General features: G+C 47.3%; 1 protein-coding gene, 1 long non-coding RNA gene and 1 pseudogene across 3 annotated transcripts; 1 reads left to right on the forward strand and 2 right to left on the reverse strand.

The window, feature by feature from the left end:
* Positions 1 to 289: 289 nt before the first annotated feature.
* Positions 290 to 5212, reverse strand: LOC120697448 (annotated as a pseudogene). The gene is made up of 5 exons (XR_005684474.1): positions 4937 to 5212; positions 4227 to 4365; positions 3843 to 4090; positions 2093 to 2312; positions 290 to 1845 (listed from the first exon to the last, which is right to left on the reverse strand). The product of XR_005684474.1 is annotated as a double-stranded RNA-binding protein 2-like (transcript).
* A 5969-nt stretch (positions 5213 to 11181) lies between these two features.
* LOC120697451 lies at positions 11182 to 11993 on the forward strand. The gene is made up of 2 exons (XR_005684475.1): positions 11182 to 11572; positions 11662 to 11993. It is a non-coding gene; the product is annotated as an uncharacterized LOC120697451 (long non-coding RNA).
* An 86-nt stretch (positions 11994 to 12079) lies between these two features.
* LOC120697450 (transport inhibitor response 1-like protein Os05g0150500) lies at positions 12080 to 17690 on the reverse strand. The gene is made up of 3 exons (XM_039980695.1): positions 17011 to 17690; positions 13823 to 14315; positions 12080 to 13383 (listed from the first exon to the last, which is right to left on the reverse strand). The coding sequence occupies exons 1-3, from the start codon at positions 17493 to 17495 to the stop codon at positions 12604 to 12606; spliced, it is 1758 nt and encodes a 585-aa protein (XP_039836629.1). The 5' UTR covers positions 17496 to 17690; the 3' UTR covers positions 12080 to 12603.

Consider the following 17690-nt stretch of genomic DNA (forward strand, 5'->3'; position numbering starts at 1 on the left):
GCATTCTGTTTTTATCATTTAGGGATTGGGCCGTTCGATTGCTGACGTAACGAGATTGTTTGGGTTGTGTTGAGCTGTGAAAAGGAAAGAACTTTTCTTTTTTTCTCTCCGTTGATCAAAAAATGACACGTAGTTCTCAACAAATTCATTTAGCAACCATGCACGTTTTGGTGCAAGGAACAGAAGTAGTGGACCAAAAAGGTCCAGCCCCATATTCGTCTGATCAAACAAACATCCTAACCAAAGAAGCCCTGCAAGGCTGCAAGCGCCTCGCAACAGATCGTATATATAAAGATGCAAACTGAACCCTCATGCAAAAATTCAGCATTCTGTCAACATTGGCAAAAAAAAAATGGGAATCAACATTCAGCACACAAGGAAAAACTGTATTCTCTATCTATATTATAACTCATTAATTTATCTTGATAAGGACGTGGTATTATCTGTAGAATCTAAAGGCAGCGTGGAGACCGCAAGCACGACTCCCACACAACTCTTTCAAGAGTTCAGTACCTAACTGAGAAGGGGGGGAAAAAGAGGAACATAAACTGAGATTCTGCCAAATCTGAGACCTAACTTATAGCTCAGCAGAACCAAAACTGTGACTCAGACATGGAGCTTATTGAGTTTGGTGCTCCCTGTTCAGGGCTCTTTCCCCATTATTCGTATTCTTGGGAGTTTCTGGCTCACCTCTAGCCAGGGCCAAGCGGTTCTGGGCAATCGGTCTTACTCGAGCTGCTCCACAAGCTGTATTCACCGTGTTCGGCCTAGCTGAACATACTGGGATGGCGGTTCTGACTGTAACAGGGGCAGCCAGCCAAGGAGGTCGCTGCTGGTATACAGGACCTGGTGAATTTTCAGGGACTGCAGTTCCAGATCTGGTAGCAGCTGCTGAGTGGGAAGACCACAACTCTGGCAACGAAGGCTGACTCGTTTGAGGTGGATCATTTCTGTGGATGGGCTCATCATGCTGAACAGAGCTAGTATAATGCTTTCGCTGGATAGAAACGTGTGCGGGAATTGAAGGGCTAACCCAAGGTGGTGATGACTTCGGCTGTTGTTCTTGAGACTTATTTGGCTTACTGCTCAAAGTTTCTTTTTCTTCATTCAGATCCAACATTGGCGATGATGGATGTGTGGTTGAGCCTGAGATACTGAGATGAGCAATAATTTCTTCCTCAGGGGAAGCACTACTACCAGTCCAGTCTTCTTTCCCATTTTTGGGTGCTTCTTGAAACTTGTGTGGACCACCATATTGGGAGAAGACCACGGCATCAGGAAGCTCAACTGTTTCAGAAAGATCTTGCCTTCTCTCATGAATTTTGTGAATAGTAGCTGGCACAGGACTTCTTGGCACATAGGAGACAGGGTAAGGCGAGAAGTAGCTTGGGAGGGCAGGAGCACCTTCAGGAAAACATGGAAGAAGACCTAGTGCATCTTGGCAGGCCGGTGTGGCGAATTGCCCTCGAGGTGAAGAGTACATGGAGAGCATAGCTGCTGGTGGTGGGAACCTCGTATTACCCATAGTTGGTACCATTGGAAAACTAGGTGCTGGTTGGGTTGCTTGCACCCGGTGCCACATATGGTACATTGCTTGCTCCGGTGGAACACTAGGATAAGCCTGGTTCGGTAAATGTGATCGGTAGAATGAAGGATTTGATTTAGGATAAGATCTTCGTGATGAAGGACGGTTATTGCTTTGCTGTTTTTCCTTTTGATGTGGCATCTTACCACCATTTGCCTGGTTTAAGCTTGCAAGAGTACGAGTAACTATGGCCTGTTCATGCTCCTCATCATCCCGATCGAGTGGACATGATGAGAACGATGGCTCACCTACCCGGGGCACTGTGAGGAACAGCAAATTAAAGAGTCAGCAAACATATTAAGTTACAATAAATAAGAAATGTTGCTGTGCACCATTTATGGATAACAGATATGATGATTTTGTTAAGACATGATGATACTTATGTTCTTGCATCCAAGAGATGCTTAACAACTATTCTTACCAAAATTGTTGCACTAAAAAAAAGCAAAGGAAGACATGATCAACGAAAATATGCATCAACGAAATGAAGCTGGTAAAAGTACTCACATTGCTTCAGTTCAGACCAGGCAGCCATTGCAGCATTTTTTTGAGCTTGCTTCTTGGTCTTGCCAGGATTGCCAGTAAATGTCTTTCCTGCCAATTCCACTGTGCATGTGAACACAGGTGTGTGACCTGGCCCAGATCTAACAGTAGTGTACACTGGAAGTTTTAAACCAGCTCGATGAGCAGTTTCTTGAAGTAGATTCTTGTATATCCCTGTTTCATCCTATGGAGTAAACAGAGTTAGCAGCTCGACTTCAACAACATTCCTCAAGAGGTTACCTTGTTGCACACATGCCCATTACAATTGCAATTGCATTGTAAAGTAGGGAACATAAAGTAGTAGACTAGCAGTAGGCACAAAATTTATCTAACCCCCAATCCATATACTGAAATCTAGATGGAATCAACTTCATAAGTATTGAGTATTGATGTATATGGGGGGGGGGGGGGGGAGTTCACAAACATGCCACCTTGAAATTTCAACCACTTGAATTGTACTTACTGCAAAAGCAACTAATGAGGACGGGAAAAAACTTTTGTCTAATTACCATTGAAATACTGAATTGTAGACTAAATCAATGACAGAAGTATTTGACTTTTGATGCATAAGGGGTGAAAAAGATCACAAACATGCCAACTTGAAATTTGAACCACTTGAATTGTCCTTGCTTCAAAATCAGGCAACGGGGATGTGATAACTAGCAAGTCAACATCAGACATCATAAAAGAATTGCACCTTCCCAACCAATCCATCATAAATAACCTCTCAGTTTGACTTATTGCAGTATGAGTTGTCAAGAATAGTGAACTTTTAATATACTCTGCGTTGGGATTTGGCAGTGTCTGACACAGATGAAATTGATTGATCTTTGACTTGAAAAGGCTGTCTCACAACTCACATACTAGGCACCTCACAATGTCCATTGCCAATACAAATACTTCATACGTGAAATTTTACAGTCTTGTTTATGGAAAATGTAAAGGCTGGCATAGTATAAAAAATAATAACAATGAAATTCAGAAAGTTTGACTCAATAAACATTAAAAATAACAATTTAGTAGTAGAAGAAATGGAGATGGCATATAACAATTCTAGTCTAGCATGCCAAGTGGTAAAGTTAGCCAATGCCAAGAACAGTCGTCAGCTTGATATGATTTATGCCACGGACAATAATTCTACATAACCAAAATGTTCATTGGAATTATCACTCTTCCATCTTAGAACTGGACACAGAAAAGATCAGCTGTAACCATGGTAATAATTTCAGGATCAAGTGTATGCGCAGATAACCAGGATAGAATGGAAAAAGGCCTAGATGCCTAGCCCTTCTCAAAACATATAATACCGCATTTTACCTAACCTGCAGAAACATGATTTTCAAAAATCAAGAACTAAATTATCTTGTTGTTCACCTCCAGTGCCTTAAAGAGGGAAACAAAGAGACTCTCTAGGATGATTATGTAGTTCTGTGATGATTAAGCTTGTGGTAGCTATCAATTGATGGCTAGTAAAGATGCAAGCTGAGACCGCCTGCAAGCTACTAAGAGTAGGTAGAAACCAAGCATGAAGATTGTTTAGCATATCCTACAATTAAAACTACCGTGAGATCTAAGGTGAGAACTCGTCCAGGCTGGTAACTGGCTTCTCCAGGTAGGACATGCAAAAGGAGATTCTCCATACAAGCACCATAAAACGAATTCCATAACTTACTGCAACAGAGGATAGGTTTCCAGAGGCATCAACAAAACTAACCAGAACTTTGGCAGCCAGTGTCGATGAAGGCCCCCTCTTTGATAACTCATTGAGTGCTACCTCAGCCGCTGCATGCTCTGCCTGCCGCAAAGTAGAACAAAACACTGGGCTCTCGAATGTCTCTCCATTGAAATTAACTGTGGCCTTAAACCGAGGCGCATGATCTGGTCCCTCCCGGATGCATGCATAGGACGGTAGATTGAAGCAACTCCTCTGAGCAAGCTCCTGGAGCTGGTTCTTATACATGCCTGCACATTAATTAAGCAGAAAATACACATCAAATTACTACACATATAACCATTACATGCTCATAAGGGGAAAAGATGACATCTAGCTGCATAAAAATATGAACAAAAGCATCTGGTGGCACAAAGAAGCATATACCTCCAACACTGATGTGCTAAGCTAAGCTTCAGACTTGATAGCAGCTTCTTCCCATACTCTCCCAGCGTTTGGTAAACCCTTGGATTCCACTTGCTGCAGCAGATAAGATGAAACAATAATTGCCGCTGTACCCACTGTCCTGCAGAAGAAGTCCGGGATTAAAGTTTGGCAATAAACCAAATGCTGGGCTTGCAATAACAAGCATACGAGACGAGATGAATGCAGCCTCGCAGGAAGATTCTCTGCTCACCAGCAGTAGCGCAGCAGAGGCAATAAAACAGCAAAGGACAGCAGCAAGAGCACAGGATTAGGCTATCATCGTTTACTTTCTTTTGAAATAAATTGGGAAGCATCGATTCAGTTGCCCGTACCAATCAATGCAGTGCCACAAGAAATCAGGGAAGCAGCCGACAAACCCAGACGGGGGATTCGCTTCTAACGGCCAAAAAATCCCCAGAAATTAACAGGCAAAGGGCTAATCCCCGAATTCGCGAGTGAGTATTCTCTCGCCGAGGGTCGAATCCGCAAAGGAATCGCCTTTACGAATCCTTGCCCAGGAAGAAGAGACCCCGCCCACCCCCTATGTGAGATCGATCAAATCCCTCCAAGAACCCACACCCCTCCTCAGATCACGCGGGTGCCCAAGAACCGAGACCACGAAAAAGCACCTCGATGCGAGAAGTAACAAACAGAGAAACCAGAGAGCCAACCTGCAAGCACCTTTCTGATTCGTCCTCCTCGATCCCTCCCTCTCCCTCTGCAGCTCGAACAGAGGCAACCAGCAGAGGAGACGAACCAATCAGCCCCTTAAAATAAAGGTGGGGTTCGTGGGATCGAGGCGCGGGCTGCTGCGACGCAGCCTCTGCTTGGCTCTCTACCTGCCGCTAAGCTGGGAGCATTAGTGGGGTAACAGTCGCGGCAGTGGTATGATTACGAGATTGGGAAGGGGGCGTGTTGCTTTCGGGAGCCTTTCTTGTCTGCGCCCTCCCTTCCCCGTCCCCCGTGCTTGCCTGTAATCACCCCGTTCGGCTGGCGGACAGCCTCCAGCCTCTATCGGCTGGTGGACAGCCTCCAGCCTCTACAGTATTTCTCTCTCACACAACTCCAGCTCCAGCCTCCAGCCACCAGCCAGACAACAGTGTTTTTCTCTCACACAACTCCAGCTCCAGCCTCCAGCTCCAGCCTGCCGAACGGGGTGAATAATCTCTCCGTCGGCTGCCATGTGTGCATCATGATTTTCACTCGGGGTTAAGCGTCGGTTATCATCATTTCGGTTGACCATGTCGAAACCACTAGTCAAACCATCAAAATAACCGGAGATGAGACCTGCTCAACAACCGTTGTACTTGTATCAAAATTTGTACTACATGTTATACTAAGACTGACTTCAACAGCATGAGCCATTTCTCGGATGCAAATCGATGATCGCCTTTCGTCTACAGTGTTTTGCTTTTCCTTCACACAGCACCGTCTCCAACAGAGCGCTGCATTTCCACCGGCGTCGTCGAAGCGGCCGTCGCGCGCGGCGAGGAAGGCGAGGAGGAGGCGGAGGTCCGCGGCCGCGCCGGCGTCCCCGTTCGCCACGGCAGCAAGAGCAGGCCGCGCCCGAACCCCGTCACGCCCACGGGCTCGCCCGGATCCAGTCTCCAGCCCGTCCCCGAGATCCAGTCCGTCGACCTCCTGCTCCGCCTCAACCTCAACCCGACGGCGCGCACAGCGGGCAGGACCACACGCCCGGCGGCTCGCGGCCGCGGGAGCAGTGACGGCGCGCGGCCGCGCGCATGGCTCCTAGGCCCATGGCGGCGGGTGCGGAGGCGGGCGAAGGCGGCGGCCGGCGGGGCCCGGGATCCCGCGCGTTCGGCGGCGGCGCGCGGCGGCCGGCGGGAGCGGGGGCGGTCTCCGACAGCAGCACGGGCGCGGCGAGCGGGGCTCACGCGGCGGGCAGCCAGATGCATAGGGGCCGGCGTGGCGCGGCCTGCGGATGGGAGCCACCGCGCGGTGGCCCCCGGCGGCGGGCGCGCGGCTTCCCTCGGCGGCCCCGTCCAGCGCGGCAGGCGGGCGGGAGTGGCGACCGCGGGTCCGATGGCGGCGGGGCGGACAGCGTCGAGGCCCGACGGCGCTCCTCCTGGCCGCCGAGGAGCTCGGCATCTTGTGGCGGGCTGCCGCCGGGTTGTGGACGACGGAGCTCGCGAGCGGCAGGAGGCACGTCGGAGAGGCCGAGGAGTGATGCACGGCGGTGAGGCACCACGTCGAGCTCATCTTCCTTCTTCCCCTTCTCTCTCCTGCTCGTCTTTCTTCTTCCCCTTCTCTCTCCAGCGAGCTCCCATGGCGGCGCCGCCGTGTCCTCCACGCGCACAGGAATGCATCGGAGGAGAGAGGGATTGCAATATTGCATCGCCTCTTTCCTCCGATGCATTTTGCATCGGGCGTTTGTATCACTTGTTGGAGGCGTTCGCAGTGTGCACAGTAGACGGTGGAGAGGTAAAAATGCATTTGGCTCACGCTCTTGAAGTCAGTCTAAAGTATGTCTCGCCAAAAGTTGATGAAAATAGAATCAATTTTAAACTAGTGCGATATTAAAGACATCAACATCCTAAGAGTAACTCCAGCAGAACTACTAAATAGGCTTTTATCTCCATATTTACTCAGTGGGTACAAAAAATTGATCTCCAGCAGACCTTCTAAATGGGCTGGCATTTTGGTAGGCCTTTCAAATTTCTCCCCCACCGTCAATTTGGTGGTTCTCTATTTGGGCTGCCAACTATGGGCCCTCTATAGAAGCCCAATTTATTCGGTCTGCTGGAGTGGAGGCTCATATTTAGGTGAATAAAATTTAAAAGTGGGCTTCTAAATAGATATTTCCTCACTCAAATTTAAAAGTCCTACTGGAGTTGCTCTTGGAGTTGCTCTAAGAGCAACTCCAGTAGAGTGACTAAATGGGCTTCCATATGAAAATTTAGTCGGTGGACATCGAAAATGGATCTCCAGCAGAGAGAGCAAATGAGTTTCAATTTTGGTAGGCCCTCTAAATTTCTCTCCTCCCCAATTTGGTGGCTCTATTTAAAATGCCAACTATGGGTCTTTCAAATTTCTCCCCCACCCCCTGATGACAGGTTGGGCCCAGTTGTCAGTTGGAAAAATAGAAGTCTAGTTTACTCAGGCTGCTGGAGGGGAGGCTCATATTTGGGTGAGTAAAATTTAGAAGTGGGCTTCTAAATGAGATTTTGCGCGGAAATTCTATACATCTTTCAGAAGATTTTTTCTTCCCCACCTTCTAGAGTTTGAGATTCGTGCAAACTATCTCATCTGTTAGATGTTCTCAACCCTAACCTTCCTTCCTCACCATGCGCCGCGCGCCGCCTCTTCTGCCTGCCGGCCGCCCGCCGCGCGCTTCTGCTGCTCGCTGCTGCCGCGGCTTGCTACTGCTGCGTGCTGCTCGCTAGCCGCCGCCGCCGCTTGCTACTGCCGCGTGCTGCATGCTGCTCGCTAGCCGCCGCCGCTTGCTGCTGCTGCAATTGCTGCGCGTCGCTGCTTGCTGCTGCTGCAATTGCGGCGCGGCGCTGCTACCGTGCGCTGCTGCTGCGGGTTGCTGCTGCGCTGCCGCCTTCCGAGCGCGCCGCGGCCCACCGCCGCCCCGCTGCTGCGCTGCCGCTGCCCGAGCGCGCCGAGCTCCCGCCGCCAGAGCAGAAGAAGATGAAGTTGATGTTGGGTTCAACTTTTTTTTAATATTGATTCAATATTTTCGAAACACTAGTTCAACATTTCCTAATTGTTGAATCAATATTTTAAAAATATTAGTTTAACATTTTTGAAATATTGGTTCAATATTTTTTAATAAATGGACTTTAGTGGGCTTTATAGATAACTTGCTTAACTATCTTCCACAAGATGTATAAGATGCTCCGCTTTTGCGTGCTCACCCAAATTTAACAGTACTACTGGAGTTGCTCTAACGAACTTATATTTGGGATCGGATGGAACGGTTGCCACGCTAAGATCCACGATTTGAAGTTTTGGGCATTAAGCCACCAGCCCACCACTTAGGGCTGAGACTGCATTCAGTTTCCACTGAACTGAACTTTCTGCGTCAGCTTCACTCCAGCAAGGTCGATTTGAGTCGCTGGAAAACGTATACTGCAGCTCTGGTAATGTAAGAGAACAGTCCGCTTTATTAGCTTCATTTATTTGGTTTGCCTACTTGACCTCTCAAACAAAACATTGATCCACTGAACTCACCTGAATCACTTCAACCGATCACCTTCTGCTTCACTCCTTTTCCTGTCCCTAGCACACGTGTCTCAGGTTCAAACTTTTGCAATGTTGTAACTCTCAGGATTCCGGTTTGAGGGAATGAAAAAAATGTTCAACTCTCAGTATGATGAAGCTCTACATTTTTTTCGTGGAGTTTTCCGTGGAGAACTGAATCGTTAATTTGGAGCGCGATCGACGCACGGCGAGTGAATAACGACCATGTCTTGCACATTTGATTCTTCTTCTGCCGAGTGAATCGGAGCTTGAAGCTTAGCATAGCATCCCATGTGCTTGTTCCGGTCCTTCGTCCTGGTCCTTCGCTAATTTAGCTGTCCGCGCGGAATAACGGTGGCGGAATCCCCCGCAGGCTTGCAAGCGTAGCACGTCGGTGTTCTTCCGGCGGCGGCAGGACGAAAGAGAGCGAGGACCTGGTGGACGATGACGTGAGTTTTCCAGAGACACCCAGCCATTGCTGCAGGCGTATCTCCCGTAGCTCCTTCCCCTCCCTTGCTCCCCCCGCCCGCGCGTTCCTCCTCTTCTCCGCTCCCGGCGAGGTCCGTGTTGTCTCCAGCCACCCGCGCGTCCCGGTCATCAGTTGATCACTTGTGTTCCGTATTGCAGGCTGGCAGATACCGCATGCTCTGAAATCACTTCTGTTCCGTATTGCAGGCTGAATTTACGTTTGGTGCCAACGATTACTGCTTGACTTGACGGCAACGGTTCATATTCATCAGGTTCGATTCCGGCATGTGGGATAGGCTTGGAAGTGCCAGACTTGGACAAAAAAAAAGAAGAAGCAAGATCGTCGTGAAATAGGCATCACAAATTCACAATCGTGTTTAGGCTCTGGCCAGCAAGAACGGCGGCATGGGTAGACAGGTAGTCCCAGTGTTCTACTCCTTGTCAGTGAGGTTCAGCTCCAGGTGTTGGACTGTTGGTTCTGCATACTACTACAATCTCCTCACTGATGCTTTCCGCGCAGAAAATCATCGTCATGCCCTGAATCGATAAGAGTTTTGAATCCAACACGCTTGAAATCGGATTGTGAGGAGATTGAATTCATATTGTAATTAGCAACACTGAATCGGATTGGTTTTCAGTAAACTATCTGCAGACAGGGCATTTTCTGATCAAAGAACCCATACACGCATTTTTCCCCCAGTGAAAGTGGTGTTAGTATTTTTTTTTTCTTTGCATAGAGGACTCTGTGCACGGAGTCCGTGAGGAATATATGTTTCACTTTCTTTTACTAATTTTCAAGCAAACATTCTGCAATCATCAAAGACCTGCAATAATTCACTGTCCAAGCGTAGCAGCACACCTTATGTTCATAGTTGACTGTCCAAGCCTACAGTTGGTCGACAGCTTCCAGCGGCACCCCCGCGGGCCGCGGTTGCTAGACCAGTTGGTCGACAGCTCCCGGCGGCACCCCGCGGGCCGCGGCCGGAGTTTGAATCTCGTGTGGGACGAATTTTCGGTTTGTGAGGTAAAAAAATCTATTTCGTTGGGCTCGCCGCAAAGCATGGTCCTTATGGACATGGGCCAGAGTTCCAGAGGGGTGGGGTGGGGTTTCTCGGCTACAAAGAAGCCGTTAGTCGCTTCCCCTTAATGAAAAACGATGGGGACCGTCCCCCCCACCACCTCCTCCGCCGGCGCCCACCGAGTTTTATAGTTGACTGTTTAAGCTGTTGGACTTTAGACTTGGCCCATTGAGTATTTCAGTTATTCCAAATAAATCTCAAAGATATCTGAAAAAAAAATCTCAAAGGCTCATGTGGTGCAAACCTTTAATTCCACATTGTTAGTGGAAGTTGAGAAAATCATATGGCTCTCCTATATATTTAACTCATAGGCTGCACCAAAAAACATATCAACTCGAGTTAGGGTTTTGCCTCTTCTCGCTGCTGCGCCGCCATCGTAGTCTTCTTCATACCGAGCGTTGGCGTGCACCGGCGAACGGGGGAGCAGGTCCTTTGGGATCCTGCACCAGGAGAGACTCGTTCTTGTAAGTCTGGTGCTGCGGCGTATCGTTGCCTGCGACGTCGTCTGCTGCACTCCATTCGCAGGACAGTCATATTCATGATTTATTTATTTCGAAATTTAATCATGCAATTACCTAATTATTCAACACAAGCATAGTTTTGCATCAGATTTTTTTTAACTTTGAGCATTCAGAATCCAACAAAAAAAACATTCAAGCATTCCGAATCCATCCAATAATCATTCAGGCATTCGTTTGTGCATTCAGAATCCGTCTCAATATAACCTACAATTTCAATTTTATTTTTTCAGAATTTTGTGCACATCTCGTTCAATCTCACAACCACATTCAGCATAGCTGGCACCGGCAGCCTCAGCACACGGGAGCACGGCACCAACGGCACCAGCGCGGAGGCCTGGCTCCGACCATGGACTACGACCTGTTCGTGGCGCCCTGACCCTGCACAAACACAACCAGGTCATGGACGGAACGGCCGAGCCCGAGCTCGACAGCGAGGTGATCGTCGTTCCTCCGTGGCGGCGTCCCGGCGGAAGTCCCCTCCGCTGCTGCTCTCCTCCTCCCATCCCCGGTGCAGCAGACCAGTTGGCCCGGTCTACTTTACACTAACACCCCTGAATTTCGATCGCAACTATGAATCGCGATCCGATATTTTACGGAAAAAAAAAACCCAGTATTTTACAAAAACACCCCTACATTGGTCCTTGATTCGGCTTGATATCCCCTTCCCATGGTTTGGCCGTCGTTCCCTATTCCCGGCGGCAAACGGCGGCCGTGAGTTTTCCAGCGATGCGCAGCCACTGCTGCAGCCTGCAGGCATGTCTCCAGTGGCGCACTGGCGCCTCCCCCTTCCCCTCGTTCCTCCGCCCGCTCCCTCCTCCTCCTCCTCCCGGCAGACCTCGTCGATCCCGGAATCCACCCTTGGCTTCGGAGCCCGGCCGGCCGGCGGACTTGCTCTGCTTGCAATCTCCAGTTGCGGCGCGCTGTTCTTATTCCCGGAGCTGCCGTCGGCCACGTGTTGGTGCTAGCTAGCCACTAGGACGGCGGCGGCCGCGGCGGCATGGGTAGCCTCTGTGCTCCATGCCATGTCAGTGAGGTACGGCTCCGATCCTGGGCTCTGCATACTGCAGTCTCCGCCTCACTGATGCTTTCAGAAAATCATCCGTGTCCCCTCAATCGATGCAGCTCTGAATCCAACACGCACGGGATCGAGTTGTGCGGAGTCATTGAATGTCTCAATCGGTTTGTGACACTACTGGTTTTCAGATAAAAACCATATGCAGACAGGGCATTTTCTGCTCGAAGAATCCATGCGCGCGTTTTGAACTGATACGTACTTGCTTTCTGTACCACACTCCAAGGATCTCGATGCTTTTCCTTCTCAAAGGCGATGATTGGCAGTCAGTGTGCAAACTACGCAGGATCTAGATGGTTAGATAAATGCACGATGGATTGCTCACGGAGAACCCCATATGAAAGATTCAGAACTAGGAAGAGAAACTAGATGATTATGTCCAGCACTCTGTCTATGATATAGCTGCCCTAGTGGTAAATTTTGCATTGTCTTGAGAGAGAGAAAAACATCCTGAACATACAACTCAACTGGATTCAGAAGCAATTTAAATTTCACCCCGAAATCACAGGAGGATAAACCCTCGGTGAGGTACAGTTCTCGAGACAAGCTTGAATTATTCTTCATTCACATATCACTACAAGTTGGAGCAACAGCCCATGATTAGAGACTAGAGAGGGGAGGTCAAAAAAGCAGAAGCTCCTGGTACAATTGTTCCGATAGTACAAGTACATTGCGACATTGGAATGATTCCATATTTTTTATACATAAAAAGAACTAAACACGCTAAGAAAACAAACCCAAGTTTTCTCAAGACGCTATCTAGTGGTTTCTGTAACTCGTCCAGTCTCCTCCCTGCAGTTATTAACACCTGAAAGGGGTCCCGAGTCTCGCCCTTAAACTCGCAGCAACAGTTTCCCATCTGAACAGAGATTATGATACCAGATCACCAGCCCATCAACTTCAAGGAGACTATCCATGTTATGCAAGGGAGGTGCTGAGAGACTGAAAATGGATACTCCATAGTATCTTCCCATACTACAGGTCGCCACCCCCTAAACAATCTGGACGCAGGCTGGTGTGTCCGACCTTGGACCTGCAATTGTCCGGTAGACATACAATGTCTCGATAGGGCTCTCATCCGTAAGCGAGTCCAAGGAGCATGCCCGTCGAGGATCATTCATGACCTCCACACTAAGGCGGGGCATCTTGCGTGCAAGCTGTCTGCATGCGCCCAGGGTCAGTGAGCACGACGACATCCAAAGGGATCGCATTGTCTCCAGCTTGGCAGCATTTGCCAGCAAAGGCTTATCACCAAATGGGCAGTCCCTGATCTCCAGTTTCTTCAAGCTCTTGCAGCCAGAAAGGATGTAATGAAGGCCCAAGTCACTGTTGCCAGCAAAGGCTATTGAAAGCATCTCGAGACGATCAGCATGTGCTCCGATGGATTTAAATAGACGGTCTGTGAGAAGGCCTGAGACAGAAAGCCGCCTAAGGCCCTTGCATGATTCCACAATGGCACTAAAACCTGCATCAAGAGGCTGATGCGTGATGTAATCTGGTGTGTGTGGCTCTAATATGCATAGGCGGAAGCAAGTGAAGTTGGGCCGATTCTTTGCAATAGTAATAAGAGCCTCATTGGTCATCCGTCTGCAGAAGTATAGGACTGATTCCAACATTGGGCAACTGGCAGAGACATCAACAAGACCTCTTTCAGTCAATGAAACCTGCTCGGCTGCATCAAAAGGAGAAGAAGGGAAGACCCGCAATTCCTGCAATTTATTACAAGATGATGCCACAATAGCAAGACCGTGGTCCTCAATTAAATCCATCACCTGAAAATTGCAACTTTAATGTTTAAAAGAGAATCTTCAAGAATATGTATGATGCTCTAAAACAAAGAGAAGCAATTCACTTGATAGCACTTTGAGAATGAACTGAATCACTGTAGAAAGTCTTCTATGGCATATTAATTATTGTATTCTCAAACAAGGTTCATGTTTCCCATGAAGATAAAAGGCAGTAATTCCAATAATTTCATGTGATGCCTCAAAATACAATGTCATGACATGCACCCTAACCAAATAGTGGTGCTTACTGCACTAAAAAGCATATGCACAGGATCCAATTACTAAAACACTTGAAATAGCATTTATGCAGGTAATTTCACTTCCTAGAAATCAAGTGTTCATACCAATATGCATACAAGAGTAGTTTAAACTTTGAAGGTAAAATTCAAAAACTTAGTTAAGTAAAAGATGTGAACAAGCATACCCATAAGAGTTGCAGATTCTTGCATCTGCTAATGAATTTAATCAGCTCAGGGCCTCGTACAGTAGCATAACTCAGATTTAGTGATGTGAGGCCCTCACATACGCAATAAAATGCTGGCAGGTACTCTGGAACAGCATCCCAAGCCCCAGAAAGCCTTCTTAGGCTTTTACAACCAGCAAATGCTGCTTCAAGTTTTGAAAAGAGACTCAGATGGTAATCCGCAGAGAATCTTCCTGTTCCGAGCTCTACAATCTGAGGAGCCTTGCGAAGGAGGCTAGCAAGCAAGTCAAGAGGTATAGAATTGTTGACCTTGAGAGTCTTGAGGTTACGGCATCTGGTTATTAGTCGTTCAAGTACAGCTATATTGACATCCCCTTCTAAGCATGAAAAATTTAGAGTTACCAAAGAAGTGAAGGATTCTGGAAAGAGACTGAGCCAATTAATAGAGCAATCCTCAATCTCATTCTCCTGCAGGTCAAGTTCTCTTAGATTCCTGCAAAAAGAGTACAAAAGTTAGGAGATGGAAATAACAGTTTAATAGATGATAAGTCATATCTTGAAAGAATAGTGAAAACTGGAACAAGGGACAACAGCCAGCGCTATCATCACATTCAAATAAGCATGGAGATTTGTGAGGGAAAAACACTAAAAGAACTACAGGTAGACTTTAACTACCGCAGGAAAATCCTCAAAACACAACTGGTTACACAAACATCATACAACCTATACCTATCATTAAGCAAAGATTTTCCTTATATTTTCTATTTGTTACTCCAGTTATACATGACTTACGTAAAATCAATACTGAGTCTTAGTCCCAGAAAACAAGTTACATCAGTTCAATCACATGAATACAGAATATGCTAATTTTCTCTTGTTTGATACGACCTATACACTGCAAGAGATAGTTAAATTCAAACATATTTCAAGGGAAGCTATATCAGGAGAATTCGCATTAACTATGTCATGCAACTATTCCACAGTCTGTCAAATTATAATAATGCAAAATCACTGCATTGCATACTGCAAGAAAGAGTATAAACAAAACCAAACAAGGGGCAACTATCAAAAAACTGAAGGCCTCCAACAGACAGCATCAACAAAGTCACAGTTCAAAATTAACATCTTCCACGAGTTTTAGAAGACTCCCGCATTGGTCTGAAGTTAAATAAAGGAAGGCAGGAAGCAATAGCAAAGAAGCAACAGAGACAACACTAGCTTTCTCTGAGACTTGCCAATTTTTCATTATCCCAAAGGCATGAATAAGGGCAACACGTGAAATATACTTTCTTTTAATGTGAACAATACTTGAAAGCCAAAAAAAGGGTAAAAGAAAAGCTGATAATTGTATATAGCATATACACGTCATATTGCTTTTCTGGCATATCGAGCAGATGCTTGGGATAAACTAGAAACATTGAACTTGGTACTTCCACTTTTTAGGTTATATTCATGCACAAATAATATAAAGTATCTTCTAAACATAGAACCATCCAGAAGCAGGTGCAGCAAATCGAGGTGCTTGACGGGAACAGTATAAAGCAATATTCCTCAAGGTATGACTTTTCAAATGAAAAGGCTTAGTTCAAAGCCAGATCAGCAGATATAAACCAGATACGGCAAAAAAAAAACATGTATGGCACCTTGTTTCTAGTACAGAACACGAATATGTGCATTTACAGTAACAATCACAAGAATCTGTTGTTATCCAGAACCAATCCATCCCCATTCTGTTTGTGCTTGCACAATTATAAAAACATATTTTATTGTGTCCGAAACATTTTTTGCGTCTGTATAAGGCACCAGTGTATCAGAAACCAACCACACTATCAAGTCATCCGTGTTGAAGTGTTTCTTGTCACAATAAACAATACAAATGACACAGCTTTTGCATGCTAAGGATCAAACTAATAAAAACTCAGTATCTTAGGCACCAGATTCTTAAAGCTCCTTTTTTTCTAAAAGGTGGGACTTTAGCAAGTTCATAAATCTTTTTGGAGAGATACAGCAAATCCTTCCTCCTAAGTAAATTTTCTTGCCTGCGATTAAAATTCAACAGTCACATTAATAAGTCAAAGTATTGCTCCTACTTTTAGGTCCTAGATGCAAACATTATTACTATAGGAGCAAATACAACATATTTCCACCTAAAACAAGATTGCGGCTAGAAGTTAATGACAAAAGGTAGGCACACACAACCACACATTTGGGAATCTAGATGTCAAATGCATGCTAAAAGACTTGATTCTTTGAATCCAGGTTGAAGTTTATATCACGTCGTAACTCATTTGAATCTCAAGCATCAATGAAAAGCAAAACAGTTCGAGTCAGATCTAGCATCTCATGAACTGGGGAAAATACAATTGTTTAAGTAAAGGTGCGTCCAATTGGTTCTAATCTTGAAACAACCCTATCATTTTGGTGGAAAGATAAAGGGGTGCATCCATCATTGCCCAGCAAGTACAAATGTTTATTCTGCCAAACCCACAGATCCGTGCAAGAAAGCAAGAAAGAAAGCACCTCCACAGACCAATCCCTCAAACACAGTAGAATCTGTAGTCAAAGCTTCCCAAGAGGAAATAAGGCTTACTGAGGAATCCAAGCTATGAAAGGTCAAGCTTTTGATGGTGACATGAGCAACAAATTGTATCGAAGTTCACTAAAATCCTTTCTGGAAGAGTACAAATCACTCTTTTCACACAGACAAGTAGGAATCTAAAATAGCGCACTAGTCTTCACCTTGGGGCAAACATTGAAACGCTCTAGATCACACTAGAACAAATTGAAGGCTTACCTTTTGTACAGTGAAAATGAAAACCAAGCATAGATCAAATCTAAACTGGAGCTTAGCACTATTCACAAATACTACTCAACAAGCACACAAAAGAAAGTTCAAATGATTAGCTGAAGATCATCAAAAGTAGTTCATCCTTGAGATGAAAGCCAAGTTCAAACCATTTTCTCGTAACGAAGAATTACTTTAGATCACAAAAACCCAAAACGACACCAATAAATCTTGGAGCTTTAGCTAAATGGGAGGGGAAAAAACACGAGCTTTTCGTCAAAGATTCCTCTTAAGTTTCCGAAGAGGTACTCCCAGAAAGCTCAAATCTTTGCGCAACGGAAACCAGGAACCACGCAAAGCTTTAGTTTTTAGCTCAAATCTCAGCCTGGATGCGCTGCCTCACCTGCAGCCGGCGGCAATGGCAGCGAGCCCGGCGGTGCTGAATCCCTCGCAGGATACGAGGCGCAGCACCTGGAAGTTCCTGAAGGAGGCCGCGATCATCTCGAGGCAGTCGTCGGTGACGACCATGCGCTTGAAGCTGAACTCCTCGAGCAGCGGCCACCCGTCGGCAGCGGCGGCGACCCATGGTGCGGCGGCGGCGCCCCAGCCGGGCGGCACGAGCCCGAAGTCCGCGAAGTGAGGCTTGCCCTTGACCTCGACGGCGCGTACGGACGGGAACCGGTCGACGGCGTCCTGCGGGGATGCAGCGTAGCAGTTGGCGACGGCGAGGCGGCGGCGTGAGCGGCGCTCGGCGCGAAGCCAGGAGCGGCAGGCGGCCGCGGCGGCGCCCCGGTCCGAGTACGCGGGGAGGAAGGAGAAGGCATGCTCCCAGACCTCGTCCGGGAGCGCGTGCCACGGCGGCATCGCGGCGGCGGCGCCGCGGCCCATGGGGGCGGCGGGGGCCGTCGGATCGGGCTACCCGGCGGCGGGGACGGGCCGGGGGAGGAGCGCTGCGGATGGCGGCGGTAGGGCTCTCACGGGGGAGCGCATCTGGTTGCTGGAGCTGGAATGGGGGAAGCTAGCTGCTGCTGAGGGGAGCCTCCTGTGGTCTTCTCTTCTGCATCTCTCTCTCTCTCTCTCTCT

This window comes from Panicum virgatum, chromosome 3K (assembly GCF_016808335.1).
Source record: "Panicum virgatum strain AP13 chromosome 3K, P.virgatum_v5, whole genome shotgun sequence".
Classification (NCBI taxonomy): domain Eukaryota; kingdom Viridiplantae; phylum Streptophyta; class Magnoliopsida; order Poales; family Poaceae; genus Panicum; species Panicum virgatum.

Coding starts and splice junctions, on each gene's coding strand:
- LOC120697450 (XM_039980695.1), bottom strand. CDS start 17,495: ATGGGCCGCGGCGCCGCCGCCGCGATGCCGCCGTGGCACGCGCTCCCG. Junction 14,316..17,010: donor GCCATTGCCGCCGGCTGCAG/GTGAGGCAGCGC, acceptor CTCTTTTTGCAG/GAATCTAAGAGAACTTGACC. Junction 13,384..13,822: donor AGAATCTGCAACTCTTATGG/GTATGCTTGTTC, acceptor TGCAATTTTCAG/GTGATGGATTTAATTGAGGA.